Raw genomic sequence first — 19,067 nt, 5'->3', positions numbered from 1 at the left:
CCAAGCAAATCATATGATCCTCCCTCCAACAGTAGTGTCCCTCCTTACCCTTCCCCAAAACAGGCACGTATTTTTACAGATGGACAGACAAATGGTTTAAGTTTCTATAGTGCCTGTAAGTGACATGTCGAATGGGGAGGCTGGGCTTCAGACCCCTGCCCATATTTGTATCAGCTAAGATAAGAATAGAGCTCTAACATAAAAAGAAGATTTGGGATCACAGTGGGTCTGTTTCCTTTGGGATACTTCAGGAAACACTGCTCATTGCCTTGATTCGTTAGGATGAACCCTCAGGCCAACGTTCTAATGATGTCTGATGAGGTTGGATAAAAAGGAGGGTTTGGGACTTACCTGGCGGTGCAGTGGTTCAGACTCTGAACTTCCACTGCCGGGGGCTTGGGTTTGATCCTTGGTCAGGGAACTAAGATCCCATATGCCGCAGTGCGGCCAAAAGGAAAAAAAAAAAAGTTTATTCTAGGCCCTGTAAGATTATTTCCCTCTTCCTCATTTAAGCCTCAAGGACCAACGATGTCAGGTATAAGGCACTGCTTCTCAAAATACAGTTTTTAGGTAGGCTGGACCTACCCCAGTCCTAAAGACATCTCTAAAGCTGCAGCCTGAAATTGTACATTTTAAATAAGCAGCTGGGTGATTCTTATGCCCATTGAAATTTGAGAAGGACGGCCATCAATGAATAGACTGAAATTTGGGCTGGCTATGGCCATGGCTGAAGAGCTAGGCATGCTGCATCCCCTCTTCAGACCCACTGGCTCCCTTGGGTAAGATAGAGCACAATGCCACCAGATGTGATTTTACAGCAGGGACATAGTTCCTGAAATAGAGTGGAAGTAAATGGGTGCCACATAGGATGAAGTCTGAGAGAGGAGCCCTTAGAATTGCCTGAGCATAGGTGAAGCAGGAAAAGAGTCTCAGTGACCAAATTCAGGAGTTTAATTTGGGACAACTCCAGACACGAACATATTGTACACATCCTTCCACCTGCAGATTTTAGCTTCAGATAGACTTCTTTTTTTACCAGTGGTAAAGTAATTTCTATAGAGGAACATGTTTTTCAGGAGCTGCTAGATGGTTCCTCACTTATTGCAGATGGTTGCTTCAGGTGGACGTGAAGCCACAATAGAATTCTGCATTGCTCTGGCATCCATGACCTCATAAGAGAACTATGGGATTGTGCTTTTCTTGCCCTCTCCCATTCCCAAATCCCTGACAAGAGGCCCATCCTCTGAAAAGGAGTCCCTGGTGAGCTCTTTTAGGCTCAACCTGGTAACAGAATTAGCCTCATATTCTTAGGCCATTTGCCACAGACAGTTTCTCTAATTCTCAACTGAATTTATAGTGAATGTACAAACCAACACATTTCCATATGTGAAATCACCCCAAGTGACTTTGCCCACAACTAAATGGAGGTCAAATTCATATGCTTTCTGCACATCTGAGGCACTGCCTCTGTGTGTCTGAGGATAATGTATCCAAGACGGAAGGGAACACAAACGGTAGTGCAGCCCTCTCAGATGGCAGAAGGCAGTGCAGTGTGTCACTGTCAGGGGAGTTCACGGTCAGCAATGTTTCGATGTTTGAGATTTTCAGCCCCAGATTCCAGTTACCTCTGATCATTAGATGTGAACATGGAATTAAGAAGAGGGTAATTAAGGATACTTATTGAGTCAGACTTACACCTTAGAATAAGGCTTTTATTGTTTAGAAACAATCTTCCAGAAAATGAAATGATCCAAGATTCCCCAAAAATATTTATTTATACAAAGATTTTGAGAGTAATATTTGTATTTGTCTTTATACCTCAGTCTATGCGTCTGGGGCCAAGTCATTGTGTGGCACTTGTGCAACTTCCCCGCACGCCTCACACGTTGTAGCACCTGCTTCCAGGAACACCAGATGAGCACAAGGTCTCGGGGGGTCAGGAGGGGAAACCCATAATGCCCAAAGGCTGCAGAGACCCAAAATCCAGATATGTGCGCCCTGACCTGGAAGGTGTCTAGCCAAATGTCCAAGGAGAAATACGATCTAGGAAGAAGGCGAGAGGAGGAACCCAGGGGGCAGACCGGAGAGGGTTAATTCCCACCCTCTGCTTCTGAGTTCAGCATATCCATAGGGCCCAGGAACTGCATTACCTGGATTCCACACCCCCCAACCCCGTAATGACCCTTGATGCTGATTGACGTCCAGGGGACAATTTGCAAAACTAACAGATTTGTCCATAATCCCAGGTAAGTATGAGATACAATTCTGGGACTTTGTCTTGGGAACCTGCCTGAAGAAAAACACTTGCCTTGTATGATGTAATCCAGGTCCCCTCGAGCAGACGTGGGGCAGCGATGGATGAGCAATCTGACCTCAGCTCCAAGTGTCTTCCAGTCTGGCCCCCCGGCCATTCTCTGCCCTTCCTCCTCCCTAGGGTATCCCAAATCCCGTGGCCCTGCGACGTGTCGACTTGCCATCCCTCTTTCTCTGTCCCCACCACCTCTGCCTATGACACGGAATATCCATGTGTTCTGAGGAGTTCAACCTTCCCCTAATCAAACCCACACTTTCTTTACTACAGTGATTCTCAGAACCAGCAAGAAAGAGAAATGTTCCAAAAGGGAACCCCCGTCTCAGCCATCTGCCTGGAGCTGAAGGTTGTGGGCCAGGCCTCAAGGTGAGGTCCATCGCGTTTGTGTTTCCCGAGGAGCAGGCAGGCAGGCAGTGGCAATCCCTCCTCTCTCTCTCTAGCAGGCGGGCCTCAGCTGCACTTGCAGGACTTCACCACCATGTTAGAGAGCTGCTCCACCTTGGCGGTCCTCCCGACATAGTACAGGATGGTCAGGGGCTCCAAGTCCTGGGGTACGCAGCAAGGGGAGGCCGAGGCTTCAGGGTTCAGGGTGTTGTACAGTCCCAGCACCTGGGGAGGGAGGCATCATTGAGAGGTTGGAAAGCCGAACCTCAGGCCGGGGGCCCAGGGACTCTGCAAGGTCTAGGGGCTGCTCCAGAGACTGAGCACGTGGTAAATGGGCCACTGATGCTACTTCAGAGGAACTGGCGAACCCAGTTCGGGGGAGTGGCGGGTTACTGTTCATCCACGCGGGATGCAGCACGTGGCGTTTGTCTGGGCGTTATCGGTTTAAGCATAACCCCCATAACTGGGGGACTTGGAATTGATCATGAAATTCTCTTGGCTGTGAAGAAACACCCCTGTATTGGTTCCTCCTAGCCGTAACTGGTCACTTCGGTGAGACCCATTCTCACTAAACATTGCCTTGAGCCATTTACTCAGTGCCAGAGTATAGGGCCCCAGATAGGATGCAGTAACAAGGAGCTATGAGGAAATACGCTTCACAAGTTACTGCCCTATCTTGGATTCCTCTTGAGGGAAAGACAAGCTAGCTTCGGTCGTGGACTTCCCTGTCTTTCCCTTTGTTTCGTATAGTCTTCTTCTGTGTGCTTTACATTGTCTTTTAAAATAACTTTTCTACATTCAAGAGGCCAGAGTTATTAGAGTTCTTTATCCGACGGTAGAGGCCTTTCGGCCCTAATATTCCTTGCCAGCCATGTGCATCTCTGACATAGGGGGTGGCATGTGACAGTAATTAATTTCCGTAGTACAAAAGCAAATAGACAAAGCAACTTAAAAGTCTGGGTGAAACTAGGGAAGGAATTTTAAAGGGTAGAATGTGGCCCACTAGAGTTGGGCCAGGGTGCCAAGATCGGAACCGTCACCAAAGGGATTTTACACCCCAGGTCATCATCCGCTCGTTCAACATGCAGCCCTTCATGCATACTTTTGAACAAGCGGCCTACTTGGCTTAGCCCCACCCCCCCACGCGGCATGACCCTGTTCCATACTGAGCTGTGGGTAGTGTCTGCGCTGCGGAGGTATGGGCACGGGCCTGAGCAGAAGTTGGCGTAGTAGCCCTTAGGTTCATGGACCCATTTCCAGCCCAGATCCTGTCGGAAGTCAATGTAGAGAGGGCGCACACAGCAGTTCTCCTCCAGATTGCTACAACAACGACAACGAAAATTATTTAAAAATCAACCTAAAAGGAAATCACCAACATAAAAAACTTCACAAATAGCCCTCATATTTGCACTTGGAGTCCTTCCTGGTCATCATAAGAGGTAGAGGTGGCTCTAATCAGTGGAATCCCAGGTTCAAGTGCATTGAGCTGTACTAACTATAAAGGCATTTCCCTCTGTTGAAGACCAGAATCCCAAGGACATAGTAGGCGTAGATATATACATACATAGATAATGTATGAAGAAGAGAAAAAAGGCAAAAGTGGCCATGCCCCTTTTACAGCATGAATCAAAACAAAGACTTGAAGTGTTCCACATAAAACCAAGCACTGAATGTTACTAGCAAACTCAACTTTGTTGAGGTTGTTTTTATTGTTACCTGCCTAATGTGCACCCAACCAGAAATAAACTCTAAGCTTATGCACTTATATACTATAGTAAATGACTGCTTCGTCTAAGTCTAGAGGCTATTGAATCAAAACAAGACATATCCTTCTATTAGATTCATGATTCCTAGATTACCCCAAATGTGATTATCAGGCCACTTCAATTCCGTTGCCTGCAGAAATCCATTTGGCAATACCCCTTGCCAAGTGGGCATCTAGCCTGTACTTCAGTACCTGCAGAGACCTAGAACTTGCTATTTCCAAAGGCAACTATTGGCCAAAATCTAGCTTCTTGTGGGTTCCGAGGGTAAACCGTGGCAGACATTCTCATTTTTCTACTCAAGAGTCATTCTTACCCTGCCTTCTCTCTTGCCACCGCCCTTTACAGTCTGGAACACCAGATACTTGTCTTCCTGGCCTCCCTTGCAGGTAGGGATTGTCATGTAACCCAGCAATGACCGATCAGACATAAGCAGAAGTATGCAGTGGGCAAGGGCAAATTCTGGCAAAGGTATTTGATTCTTTATAAGTCACAGATGGAAGAGGAAGGCTGCTGGTTTCCTCCTTCCCTCCTCTTGTCTTGAGCATGGACAAGATACCTGGAGCTCTAGCAGTCTTGCTATGTGACCATAAGCAAGGGGATGAAAAGCCAACATACTGAGCATGGCAGACTGGAGAGAGAGAAAGCCTGTGTCCTCAATGGCATAAGTAAGCAGCCAGACCAACCTTGGGCCTGCTGCTACATGCTTCTTATGAACAGGAAATCCCCTGTGGTTTAAGCCACTGTCACTTGCAGCCAAGAACATCCATTCCTAACTGATTGAGAGCCACACAGAGCAAATCTACATGCCAGCCTTCAGTTGGAGGCAACCACACTGCTTTTCCTATACCTTCTGTTCCTCAAGCTCAACGTCCCCGGTTCATTCCCTTGTTCCTCAGAAGACATGGCTTTAGATCTAAAGATTTCCCAATTCATCCTCCCCAGCTCCATTCAGGCATCCTCCTCTCCAGCCAAACTGACCCATTCGTGTGCCTTCCTCTACCCAAAATGCTTCCTCCGCCCAGATCCCTACGTACTCAAGCCTTACTCAGCCTTGAAGACTCAGCTCAAATTCCACACCCTTCAGAAGCCTTTCCTGCATCCATAGATGAGCTCCTTGTTCCAAATTCCTTAAAGCACTTTATCTTTCAGACCGTCTCATGGATGTGGTCATTTTCTACCTTTCAGTAATTGCTGTGTGTGCTTTTTTAATCCCCCTCCCTTATAAATGAGAAACTAAAGTATTCCTAAATAAGATGCTATTTTTTAATCTCTTTACAGTGGCTACCCAACTATGTCCAAATTAGTTTATAATTTCTCTAGCTCACACTCCCCACTGCAAATGGAGACTGTCCTGTTTTCCCTCATCCAGTAGCATCCTTGGACCCTTCATAGGGAACTGAGCCCTTCTTTAATGGAAATCTCTGCATTAATCTCCCTGCCACACAAACATACCCTACAAGTATTTTAAAGCCTGAAAACCATGGAGAGGCCAAGCCTCTAATCCAAACCGTTTTAGCAACTCTCTCCTCCTCCTTTACTTTGTCCAGGCCCTTACAGGGCTGGGCTGTGGGAAAACAGCGGGGCTCCCAGAAAAAGATTTGTAAGAGGTTCTAAATCTCCATTCCTGGGAGATGTTTGTGAAGAGCATCAGGGACCCTCAGTTGGGGGTGGCTTAGGCCTGGGGCCTGACACACAGAAGGCGTGCAATCAGTGTTGTCTCAGGAGTCTGTGGGTCCTGCGTGAGCCCAGGCTTACCGGAAGCAGTAATTGGTGTCCAGGGCCCGCTTCTTCCTCTGACCTCCCTGGCCTGGGTTGTCCAGCCGGTCTGGGGGAATCATCATGAGGATTAAATGAGGGCTGTGCTCCTTTTTCTTCTTCAGTCGCCCCAGATCTCCTCGGCCTGGATCATCCTCACTGTCCACACCTGTGGAAGGGAAGGAAGATGACGGTCTCCAGTCTAGGGAAGGCAGGGTGGCTGCTGCTTTCTCATCCCATCCCCCCACTGGTCAGGAGGAGGGACAGTGGGGTCTACAAGGAAGGGATGGGTGAGATGCAGCTTCATGCTAACGTCCAGCTGCAGGAAGGGGAAGATTGGGTGGAGGAACCGGTATCTAGGGACGCGCAAGATGCCCCCGGTCGGATCCCCTCGTGACTCCTGTGCATACATCCTTCAGAGGGCAGAGAGCCCTTCCCGAGATGCTTCCTAGGGAATCCTCAGGGATTCATGAAGCATCCTTGTCACTAGGCGGCTCTAACACATTTTTTTTGAGCTGTCAGTTTAGATTCTGAGACTTAGAGCTTGGGATATGAGTTTCCTCTTATAATCTGAATTGGTCAAAAATAGCACAGAAGTCCCACCTATGATTTCAGGGGTCACAATTTAAGACAGTTTGAATGGGAGCCAGAGGAACAAGAATGAATAATTGTTAACATTCACATTGCACTTATAGTTTCAAAAGTGTTTTCTCTATAAAACTCAAGATAAGCTCATGAAGTGTGTGGTAAACAGCTTAGCAGACAAACTGGAAAGGAAACCTGCCATTTCATCTGCAAAGACTGAAAACTGAATTAGAAAGAGTCTCAACTAAAAGAAGATCTATTTGGTGACGGCCAGCTGCTGGCTGTCGCCCATCTCCACCAGGGACAGGAACGTGAGGAGCTGAATTTGCATGGTGACAGGAGGGCCTTGGACCTCATGCAGGTGCACTAGGACTGGAGGATAAATGGGAAGCTGGACCTCAGGCTTCTTTTTCTGAAAATCTTTATGAACAAGATAACGATTACTGAAGTGGGAGGATTTCAACCCAACCCGGGCTGTAGGTAGGGACTCCAAGGTCTTTTGAGCTCTGAGGTTCTGTGATTAGGATGTCAAATGACGTGCTTTTAAAAAAATTAGGCTCTGAAATAAGGCCCATGAAGGGCCAAAGGACTGCCCAGGGCTGGGAGTTAAGAGAGGCCTGTACCTTTTTCCAGACACGCCTGTGACCTCAGGCTTTGAATTGGTTGGTTTGACCTCGACAAACCTCCTGGCCTCAGGTGTGCCTCAGTCACCCACAACAGAGCTTCGAAAGGAAAACAGTACTTCCCTGCAATCCAGAGACTGTCTAGGCTGAGTGCCTTGGAAACATACTGGAAAACCAGAAATGACTCTCAACTATTTTGCCCTCAATGCAAATACCCTGAGGCCCAAAGCAGTCGTTCAAACCCGGATGTCGGATCGGGTGGGCTCTGCAACATCTGGAAAGCCCAATAGTCAGAGTGCTCATATTCACAGGCACCAAAGTTCATTTCTTTTGGGGAAAGCAAAGACAACTATTATTTGCTGAGCATCCATGCGCTCTATTTTACATTCGTTATCTCATTTGATTTCATGACAACCCGGTGAAAGAGGTACTGTCATCCCCAGTTTGCTGACTGAGCTCAGAGAAGTGAACCAGCTTGCCTACATGATTTCACGGCTCTTACTAGCATAACACTGTCTTCCAGATGCTAATGCATTCTCTATAGAATAGAGAGTTCTTGCTTTTGGGACAAAGCAGAATTCCTCAAGTACAAAACAGTTGGCCATCTCTGTGAGGGAGCTCACTTGGTTCCTTTCCTTGGGGTCTGGTAGGGGTTTCCTGTTACGTCTTGCTTCATTAACTCCCCCACCCATTCTACCATACGCATCCATTTTGTTACCTTTGAATTTGATTTCCATCACCTCTTGAATGTTTTCCAGGATATCCCCATTGGGCTGAAAGGTGTGACATGGACAATGAATGCTGATTTCCAGACCTAAGTTGGATTCTGCAAAATAAGACACAGCATTGGTGAGAAAAGCAGTTTGTGTGATGAAGGAGGGTACCCACCAGTCACACACAGAAGAGCCAGGGCCTCTGCCGCCACAGGCAGTCATAGGAGCTGAGTTAGACTGAGGCTCACAGGTGACAGAAAGTGCTGCCAAGGCTATAGCAGACCTTCACGCTCATGCTGCCACATTCCACATATTTCTATTGTGTTACAAACAACCAAATGGAGGCATAAACCAGTGGGCACCATGAAGGAGAATTTTAATAGTCATCTATTCTCAAAGAATGGTTTAGGAAAAAAAAAAATGTTACCAGCCTACTAGGGGGCAAAAGGATGAGGGTACAGGAAAGAAGGAGAAAACCAGTCACACCCCCTACATGTAGGCTGAGAGAGGAGATATTCTAGCTGTGAAAGGACAGAGGAGAGAGGCACAGTGCCTGGAAGAGACCAGGGAAAGGGGAAAACTGAAGAACTGTGGGGTAGAGAGGCTGTGATTCAAAAGGCCACAAGATGGGAGGAAGGGGCACAGGCTGAGCTCTAGGATTAAAATTCAGAAAGCAAGGCTAGAGCAAGGTCTCTGGCAAGCAAGCAGCAGAATCAGTCAAGGTGGAAGAGGCCACCATTTCTACCAGGGCTACAGTTGTAGACAGAGAGAGAGAGGTAGATTCCAGAGGAGATAAGATGCAAATCTCAGTTATGCTTGGCTATATTTTCCTTAAGGAACAAGGACATGATGAGGCCAAGATTACTTAGAGTTTCTTCTTTGGCAATCCTTGTTCACCTTAATGGGGGAGTTGTAAATGTATCCAGCGGGGCTGTGGACGGCTCACTGAGGGACAACCACCGGCTCAGGAAGACAGTTGTGAAATTAGAGAACAGGCCGGAAGAAATGGCAGAGGGCCATGGCCGAGGGTCCAGATGGCATGAGCTCGGAGAAAACAAGTGTGAGGAAGCCTGGAGGCACCAGGGTTTGGTGGCTGATACTGTGGGGCAAAAAGGCCAGCTCTGGCCCTTTCTCCTATTGGCTGTGGGATCGGGTATTTTGGTAACTAAAATTGGGAAAGCAAGGAAATTAGTAAAAGGGGTTGCATAAAGTGGAAGGAAAAAAAGGAAGAATAAGGAATGAAAAATTTGAACTGAATCCAGTGGTTTTGTGCAGGGAAACCAGGTAGTCTGGTATCATGTCAATACTGGTGGGTAAGACTCAATCAGGGAAGCTCTCTTGATCCAGGGCAGCAGCCAGCTATGGTCAGGTATGGGAGAGGTCGTGGGGGGATGACCTCTGAGGTCAGGGTCAGCGCCTCAGGGATCTGATTGATGCACTGCTCTCGGAGGTCACCCTAGTTCTGTGTGAGCATCCAGCCTTGGGGCCAACCTGGGGTGTTCCAGAAATCTGATGTCAGCAGGGAAAACCCCAAAGAGTCCAGGCCACCTCAGCATCCTTCTCATGCGCAGAATGGCCCAAGCCCAGAGATTCCAGTCAGCATTAGGCAGACCTGGATGTCCCAGTTCTACTGGTTAAAAACCAGCCCAATCCCTTCTTCCATAAACTCTAGATCCCAGCTTCGTTTGTTCCACCCCAATCAGGGCAGCCTCTGGGATACACTGACACCTGCTGAGCTTGAAGATTTCTGTTCCAGGTTAGCTTTGGTGGGGTGGGGAGGGGCCAATATAACAAGGAAGCTGAGCCCCAGATGGAGAACAAGAAGTGAATAGAGAGGGATGTATAAGGAGTGTCCTCTTTCTGGTTTAAGGCGGCTAAAAGAAGGAGCTAGAGTAGCTGAAACAGGCTACATAAAACATAGTACACTTCCTATTACCCAGAAGGGTTTAAGTAGTCCGGGCGAGACCTAGAGTGGACAAGTCCTATGAGTCTGTGAGTTAGAAAGTCAAGATGCAGACAGATGTGTAGGGGAGAGTTAGGGTTAGGGTGCAGGTAGTGAGTGTGTGATGGTGCCTGGCTTGGCTAACAGGCTCTGTCTAGGTAGACGGCTCAGAGAATGATGACGATAATCACCAACACTTGTTGAGAGTTGCTACATGTCACGCACCGCTCTAAGACTATGCGTGCATTAACTCATTTATGTAATCTCCATACTAATCCTACAAAGCAGGAACTATTATTACCCCCTCCCCGCATTATACAGATGAGGACACTGAGGCTTAGGGAAATTAAATGGCTTGACCGAGGTATCCAACCAGTAAGTGGTAGAACCAAGATTCAAACACAGGCAGCCTGATATCAGAGCCACACTCCTAATTGTTAGAGACAAAGAGCGACCAAAGAGAGCCCAGCCGGGACCATCAAGGTAGATGCCCACACAGTCACTGAGATACAAAACGGCTGTGTATTCCCAGTGTGCCCCCTGTCCTGAGCCGTGGTGCTGGGCATGTTCCCTGCCCGGCCTGCTTGGGGAGGCCAGGCTCTGCACACTGGGGAGCCACAGATTGTGTGAAACAACAGCACAGGGGCATGAAGACCTGGGCCCACAGCCCTGGAGAGGGCTCCAGCCGGCTCTGGGCCCAGAAGGCAGCCTGGGAACCAGTGCACAGCAGGCTCTTAGATGTTTGCTGAACTAATACAAGACCGTGTATGTGACTCAGTTTCCTCACGGTCCACACCGCCAGCTGCTCCATTTGGAGTCCATTTACGGCCTTGTTTGGGGCCAAGAACCCTCAAGAGGCCCAGGAGCTCTGCACAAGTAAAGGTCTGTGTATGACTCCCCCGTGCAAGGGGTGGGCGGCATCTGCCGGAGCGGGAACTGAAGGTTCCAGTGAAGAACTAACCTCAGAATTGGCAGCGGTGGGGACGGTGGGTGGGGAACCCATAGGTTTTATTACGAAATTATCTTTTTGATGTCTCAAGGAGGATGGAAATCATTCTCAGTGCAAACTTCTCATTGAGTTCTGCAGCTGTGAAAATAAGAACTCCTTCAAGTGCCCAGGGCTTCAAAGAAATCCAGGTGGAGCTGATCAAAATCAGACAGGGAAGCTGAGAGATTCATTTCCCCAGCCTCTCCTCTCTGTAGCCATGTCGGGCTCTAGGCGGAGTTGAGTCAGAATTCCCACAGTGCTGCTGTCAGCTGGTGCACATGGGTTCTCCCAGCTTTTTGCCTTCGTGCTCAGTCAGGGAGATAGGATGGAATTCCCAGTACCCTTGGAGCCGAGGCAGGACCTCCAGCCCCCTATCTGCCAACTCAGTCACCAGGTTATGCCCCTCAGATGGGGACCTGCACACTCGGATGCTTACAGAGCCCAGCAGGTTATGTAAGTGAGCAAAGCGAGCCAGTGTATCATGCTGAATTGGGACTGCCAGCCGCACTCTTGGGGAACACTGGGGAATGGCAGGGCCTGTGGTGACATGAAGAATGCATGCCCTGCCTCAAGAGGTGGCCCTACTCATCTCTGATGGATTGTTACCAGGAAATCGTACCATTTGTCAAGAAAAGCCAGAAGTCTAGGTTTTATGTGAAATCTCCTGACTTTAAAACAAAACCTGTTGACCGCTAGCTAAATTAAAACAATATTGGTAGGCCAACCAGTTTGTGATCTCTGCCTTAGAGCTTCAACCCCTAATTTCCTAAAACACTGAGGACAAGGAAGGACCCACCTGCCCAAGAGACTCTGGATATCAGTACATGGATGGATGGACTGTGGCTCCCCAGCAGCTGACGAGAATAGAAAATTCCTCACAAGAGGGATACGAGGAACAGACAGGACCACCTTAGGTACCCTCACCCCACTGAGCACCGGACCAGGCAGCACCACCAAGCAAAGAAGGGAAGAAATAGCAGAGCGTGATGCCACGAGGCGCCATGACTGTCCATCAGGAGACTCAAGCTCTAATCCAGGCTGGATGACTCTGGTCAAGCCACTTAACTTCTCTGGGCCTCCATTTCCTCATCTGACCTAATAAAAGCTTACTGTCCCATAACAGGCCGAAAACTTGGAAGTTCTCTTAACTACAGTGGATCCTTAAAATAGCTCTGTGAGGCATGAAGGGAAGACACCATTACCTATTTTCCAGGTGAGGAAGCAGAGTGAGTGGGTGAGAGATTTGGGACATGTGAAGTTTGATATGCCTATTGGACAGCTCTACTTGGATGACTGCCAGGCCTTTCAAACTTAATCGGCCAAAATGGAACCTGCCCCCAAACCTGCTCTTCTCCCAGCCTCCCTATTTCAATAAGTGTTCCCACGTGGGTGTTCAGCCCAAAATCTTTAGTCATCTAGACTCCTCTTGTGTCCTCTCACCCCATATCTAATCATCAGTCAGTCCTATTGGCTCTACCTCCAAAATACAGAACAAATCCTTAATCATCTCCATACACACGGCTACCGCCCTGGACGAAGCCCATGTTGCTCTCACGTGGGCTGCTACAGCGGCCCCTAACTTCTTCCCTTGACCGCAGGACAACCAGAGAGCCTTTGAAAGATGTAAACCAAATCACCTCTCCCCCACATCCCCAGCCCTGCTTGTAACCCGCCCAGGACGTCTCATCCCACTTGGAATAAGTCCTGACACCTGACTGTGGCCTTACAGGTTCTACATCATATGGCTCCAGCTCCTCTCTGACCCCCCAGCTCACTCTGCTCCAGCCACACCCGTCAGGCTCCTGCTGCTTCTCACTGGTTTTGCTGAGCACATCCTTTATCGCACCTTCACAGACTGGCTCTTTCTTGTCCCTCAGATCTCAGTGCACAAATTCCTTCTTCGTAGAGACTCCCTGAGCACCTGATGTTGGACCCCACCCAGTCATTATCGCTTTGCCCTCTTTCTGTTTTTCCTGGTACTTATCACTATAATTTATATAAAAGTCTTATTCATCAATATGTTTACTTGCTCACTACGTGTCTCTCCCACCAGAACAAAAGCCCCATGAGATCTGGGACCTCACCTGTCTGGTTCACTGCTGAATCCCCAGGGCCTGGCTCAGAGTGAGCATTTAGTCAGTATCAGTTGAGTGAACTAATAAAGGACACACAACAAGTCAATGGCAAAGCTAGGCTTTGAACCCAGATCTGTGCCTCCCCTAGTTCTGTCCTCTTCCCTCTGTGTCATGAAGGACCAAGAGACCTGAGGTTCCTTCCAAAATGCTCATCCTGAGTCCACCTACCTCTTCGTAAGAGCCATTCACGCACAGTGTCTGTGACGTCGAAAGACAGCCACTCAGCAGTGCCCCGCGTGGGCAGATTCTTGCCATCAAGATAGCGCTGCTTGGCTATGTGCTCATCCGGCTGGAGGATCTACAGGGCAGAGGAAGGAATAAGTCCCGAGGCCAAGACAGGGCACCCGCGTGTCATGGTGTAGGAGGACGGGGAGGGGCAGCAAGAGCAAACTAAGACTTCTTAAATGTTCCTTTGAGTTCCTCGGTTAAGTCTTAATCCTCTTAATGACAGACACAGATACAGAAACTAAGGCTCAGAGAAGGTAGGATTCACGCCCAGGTCTGCTGAACTCTGAGCAGCGTGGAGGCCCGATCTGGCCAAGGAACCAGCTTTCCTGCCTGAGTGGTGTCTGTCCTGGGAGGGGGCTCACCTGGAAGAGCTCAATCCTCTGCTCGCTGCGCTTGGAGCTGGGGTTGGGCATCCGCAAGACCCGGAATTCCGCTCGGAACAGGTTGGTTTCATTTTTCTCCACTGAGGACACGTTGAAGCGGAAAATCTTGGAGGTGATTCCTTTGGGACAGACGGCCAGGTCATCTAGGAGGCAGAGCGGTGGGGGAGGCACAGCATGAGCGAGACCCACAGGGACAGTGTGCTGCCAGCGGACACTCAGCAAGGGGCCAGGGTTCCACCTGTGACCTCTCTGGAAGCTTGAGGCCTCAGACCTAAAGGTGGAAACCCAAGGAAGATCCGGGGTGGCCCTGGAATCACACACAGACCTGATGGAGAAGCAGGACATGGAGCCCCAGGACATGGCACTAACAACTGGCCCCTCCAACCCCTCACCTTGCCGTCCCCACTCTGGCAGGCTCTCCAACCTGCTTTCCTACTCTTTTAGAAAATACAGATTCTCCAGTGATATCAGCAATTTCCTCTAGCAGTTTAATCATTGTTAGCTAGTTGATTCATTCATGCGTTTGTTCATTCAGGCATTCATTCATTCATTCATCAGACATGCATTGAACAAATACTATGTGCCAAGCACAGGCTAACGCTGGGAAGCAAAAAGGAATAGACAGGGCCCCTGCCTTCAAGGAGATTAATATCCAGGGGAGGCTGTTAGTACATGGACCAAACAACAGGACCAGAGGGAAAAGTGCTAAGGGCCTTTGGAGAAGCCTAGGAGTTGCTGCAAACAGGTCAGAGGAGGGAGAGGGTTGAGAGCACTTCGTGGAAGTGGTGATTATTTGATCTGGGTCCTGCAGGAGGAAAGGGTCTAAGGATGCAGAGGAAAGAATTTTACATGAAAGGACTGCTGGAAGCACAGGCAGGGAGGGGAGCAAACGCACGTGAGTAAGAGGGACCTGAAGCAGCCAGGCTGGAGCCCGTGAGACAAGGTCAAGACAGTAGATTGGGGTCCACCTGCGGGAAGGCTGAAACGTCAGACCGAGGGGTTGGATTTTATATCATTAACAGTAGGGAGTCATAGACAGTGACACTCTAGATCTAATGAGACAGCACTGGTGTGACAAGGAGCCCACATCTGGAGCCTGGCAGACACCCCCCCCCCAGATGTTTCTTCAGACTGAGCCGGTCTATCACCATTGGCTCCTCTCTCTCCAAGAGTTAGTTTCCCTGACAGCACATGCTATGCCAGCCTCTGTCACCCTGCTGGCCTCTGAACCTCTGTCCACAAGACAGAAGGCCACACATGCTCTTTCCCACCCCCTCAGAGCCAGATAAAGGAGACAGGAAGATCCTGTCATTTCTTTACAACCTCAAGGTCTGAGCAGCATTAACACCCAGAGAAAAACTTTCTACACAAATGGTAACAATAGCCAGAACTTGAAATCCAAGCCCAGAGACCCAGATTCCACACATAATGAACATGGCTGGAACAAGCCCATAATCACCCCAGGGGTGGTTTAGGAAGTCATGGACAGGGCGGGAGGATCAGAGGCCTGGACACAAGCACATGCGCTACTGAGCTGTAGGAAAGGATGAGTGAGTGTTTCTGGAAATTGCCATCTGGTGGGTCTGACACTGGTTCTTAGGAAATTAATGGAACAGATGTTGGGAAAAAAAAATGTGTGAATGCTAGCTAATGAAGCCCTGATTAATAACTGGCTTTGAAAGAACGAATACTGCCAACTATTCCCTAAACCATTTCGGATAAAACCAGAAAGAGGGATCATGATGGCAGTTTAATTTTTGAGTTTGCAAGTCTGTAACCCTCTGGACATGGGTAAGCTCCTTGGAAGGGAAACCTTCTCAAGTACTGACATACTTGGGTCTCAGAGGAGCTGTCATCAATATAGCTTCAGTTAGGCTAGTACCTCCAGTAACTGTTTAAAGAGGGAATAAAAGGTATGTCAGCGCGGTGTGTGTGTTGCTATAAAAAGGGAAAGGGGAACAGAAAGTGGCCCGTGCCAGTGAGGAGAGTCAGACTGGGGGCAAGACAGTGGGGAGCCAGGGGATGGGGGACGATGAGCCAAAAGGGTCTTCAGGACACCCTCGTCACCCTTCCTCCTTGTGTCTTCCAGCCCAATCAATCAGATATCTGTTCCCCAAGCTAGACTCCTCTTGGTGGGAATTTCAAGGAGATTTCAAGGGGATGGGAAAGGTCATATTTTATCCCTGGGATCTACAGATTTCTAACAGACTCAGAAGGGACATCAGGGGTCATCTAGTGCAACCCACTTCAGATAACTTCATACCCAGAGGGGTCTTGGCCAGGGTCACACATGAATTAATTGACACAAGCAAACTGACACTAGCAAGCAAAGCTCAGACACAATCATTAGTGATTTTAAAAGAACTGTATAGGAGAGAAAATAAAATGTAAACATAATCTTCTTGACAATTAAATCCACTGAATACTAACGATGCTTTAAATAATTTGTGGAATGAGCCAGAGTATAAATAAATAAACAAAATGTAATAACACTATCTTACATTTCATAGAACTTCTGTTAACTCATCTGACCCGCTAACAATCCTTGAGGAGAATGAGAATAAGTAAAATTTATCATTTTACAAATGAGAAAAGTAAGTATCAGGAAAGTTAAATCACTCTTCCGAGATCACTCACAGAGTAGGTGGCAGAGGTGGGATTTGAACCCAGGTCTTCTGACCTCATTTACTGAAGCAGAGACTGTGGAAGTTGGAGGGGACCTCAGAGATCATTTAGTGGACGGATGATTTCACCAACAAACTGTAGCAGGATTCCATGAAATGGGGCTAGAGTGCCAACTTATGCCTCAGACAAAAACCACTTCCCAGTTTTGTGATTAAGCCATGCTTCTGCAGAACACTAGTATTATTGAGAGCTGGCCTAGGGGATCCATCTTTACGAATTAAATTATGACCAACTTTTTCTATTGCACACAAAGTATATATATTAATGGGTGCCATTTTCTCCTTTTTACTATAGGGAGAGAAAAATAAGCAAAGAATATTCATGCAGGGTATTCATGGAAAAATCTGGAAACAGCTGACCATGTTTAGACCAGGCATTTTTTAATGCTTTCAGACACCTGGGCTCCTAGATGTACTTCTGCTTGTGTTCATCATTTCTGCTAGTAAAATTACTTCTGGTTCCAATGATGGGACTACATATATCAGTGTGGCAGTGCTCCTCTAACCTAGCTGTTCCTTAGAATCACCTGGAGAGCTTTAAAAACAGACAATGCCTGGACCTACTCCCCAGAGATTCTGACTACCTCATTGGAGTATGGGTGAGTCCAGAGCTGCTTTTTTTTTTTTTTTTTAAGATCTCCAGATGATTCTAATGTGTAGCCAGGATTGAGAACCACAGTTTATAGTGCTCTGCAAAGGGTACCATGGCATCCAGATTTCTGGATGTTTGATAAACCACAGCTTTAAGGATTCAACCTTTAATTAGGTTAACCTTTAAATGTTAGCCCATTAAAATATTGTTTGGCCAATGCATTGTTTTGTAAAATTTTGAATTAGAAGCCCATAAACATTTTAAGCCCAGGTTAAAAGTTGGGAAATTTCACAGAAAGATTTTCTGCTCTTCTGGGAAGCAGTTAAGATCTAGTCATGCTGGACCCACATTCCCCAATGCAAAAATTGGCAGGAGCTGAGCGGTGGGTGCCCTCTTTTAATGGGACTTGGGCAGTTCCAAGTCCCCCCCCGCCACCAGTCTCCCCATACACCCTATTCTCTCCATGACCCCGAAGCCAAGTGTCCTGTGCAGTTTGTCATGGTCCCTGTGCTGCAGCCTTTCCTCTAGATCATTTGCATCAGCTGCCTGGGCTCTGTGGGCTCTTGTGTTTGCAGGCCTTCTAAGGAAAGGTTTTGCCCTTGTTCACTGAGTCTTAAGCGTCAGTGAACTTAAAAATCATTACGGAGCTTGTTAAAAATACAGATTCTTAGGGCTTCCCTCGTGGTGCATTGGTTGAGAATCTGCCTGCTAATGCAGGGGACACGGGTTCGAGCCCTGGTCTGGGAAGATCCCACATGCCGTAGAACAGATAGGCCCGTGAGCCACAATTACTGAGCCTGCGCATCTGGAGCCTGTGCTCCGCAACAAGAGAGGCCGCAATAATGAGAGGCCCGCACACCGCGATGAAGAGTGGCCCCCGCTTGCCACAACTAGAGAAAGCCCTCGCACAGAAACGAAGACCCAACACAGCCATAAATAAATAAATTTAAAAAAAAAATACAGATTCTTCAAGACGACACCCCCAGAGATTCTGATTCTGTAAGGGTGGGCTAGGGCCTGGGAATTCACATTTTTCACATTGACCTAGCCTCTAGTCCACACTTGGAGAAACACTGACCTAGCGTACAGAGAGCATTGGCACTTAGAACAAATGAGTTCTTTCAATAAGAAACATCTTTTAATTTTCAGAATGAAAAAGATCTAAAAGTGGCATCCAGAAAAGAAACGCTAAAATATCGTTTTCTCTTTGCTCGTGAACTCTGGGTTTGCTGGTTGTCTTAGCATCAGACCTCGGATGAAAACAAGAGTCTCCTGCCAGACACGGATAATTACAAGCCAGAAGTTAAAACAGCACCTACACTGGTAATATCTTGATAACAAGGATGACAAAAGAACTGAAAAAGCTGTGTGCTTCCCCACCACGTGGGTCAGAGAAAGCCTCTACCCACTTCCCATAGCAAAATCCTGGAGAATTATATAGGAATAAGATATATATGAGTCTTGCCTTCACTCCCCAGCAGAGACCTGTTGAATCATCCCAGATGTATACATAGAATTGTTTCAGCTGGAAGGGAGCTTAGAGATTACTTCTAACTTTACAGATGAGGAAACTGAGGGTCAGAGATGTGACTTGCTCAATTCCACATGGTGTAGTTGCTTAACCTGCTTGAGATTCTTAAGCAGATAATGAAAACACTTTTGTTGAATTTGGGAGAATGTTTGTGGCAGTATGAATCTCCAGGCCGTAAAAATAGGCAGAGCTAAGAAAGAGCACACCCAGTGATCCCTAAGCAATCTGCCACCAGGGTTACTAACATACAATAATAGCTCCTATGCCCACCTGCTTGGTCCAACATGTGATTCATTCATATCATAAACCAAAGTTCTTTTGGAGCCCAAAGGTTAAAGGTGGGACTTACAATGCATGTTTTATGCTTTGCATTATTGTTTGACAGCATGCATTCTGTAGGGAGAGTGTGTAGGTTACAGCCCTGGTTCTTTTGGGGCAAATCACTTA

The 19,067-nt window shown here is 47.7% G+C and overlaps 1 protein-coding gene across 4 annotated transcripts in view; it reads right to left on the bottom strand.

Moving 5' to 3' along the window:
• Positions 1–1,691: 1,691 nt before the first annotated feature.
• TGFB3 (transforming growth factor beta 3) overlaps positions 1,692–19,067 on the bottom strand; it is a 28,304-nt gene continuing 10,928 nt past the window's right edge. For all 4 annotated transcript variants that reach the window (XM_068542164.1, XM_068542148.1, XM_068542156.1 and 1 more), the window contains 6 exons: positions 13,793–13,956; positions 13,371–13,500; positions 8,143–8,250; positions 6,217–6,385; positions 3,862–4,015; positions 1,692–2,920 (listed from right to left, as the gene is read on the bottom strand). In XM_068542164.1, coding sequence (XP_068398265.1) covers positions 2,762–2,920; positions 3,862–4,015; positions 6,217–6,385; positions 8,143–8,250; positions 13,371–13,500; positions 13,793–13,956 — 884 coding nt within the window. In that variant the 3' untranslated portion in view covers positions 1,692–2,761. The remainder of the gene's footprint in view (positions 2,921–3,861; positions 4,016–6,216; positions 6,386–8,142; positions 8,251–13,370; positions 13,501–13,792; positions 13,957–19,067) is intronic.

This window comes from Eschrichtius robustus, chromosome 1, assembly GCF_028021215.1.
Source record: "Eschrichtius robustus isolate mEscRob2 chromosome 1, mEscRob2.pri, whole genome shotgun sequence".
In the NCBI taxonomy this organism is placed as follows: domain Eukaryota; kingdom Metazoa; phylum Chordata; class Mammalia; order Artiodactyla; family Eschrichtiidae; genus Eschrichtius; species Eschrichtius robustus.
This window is presented reverse-complemented; position numbering and strand designations above follow the sequence as displayed.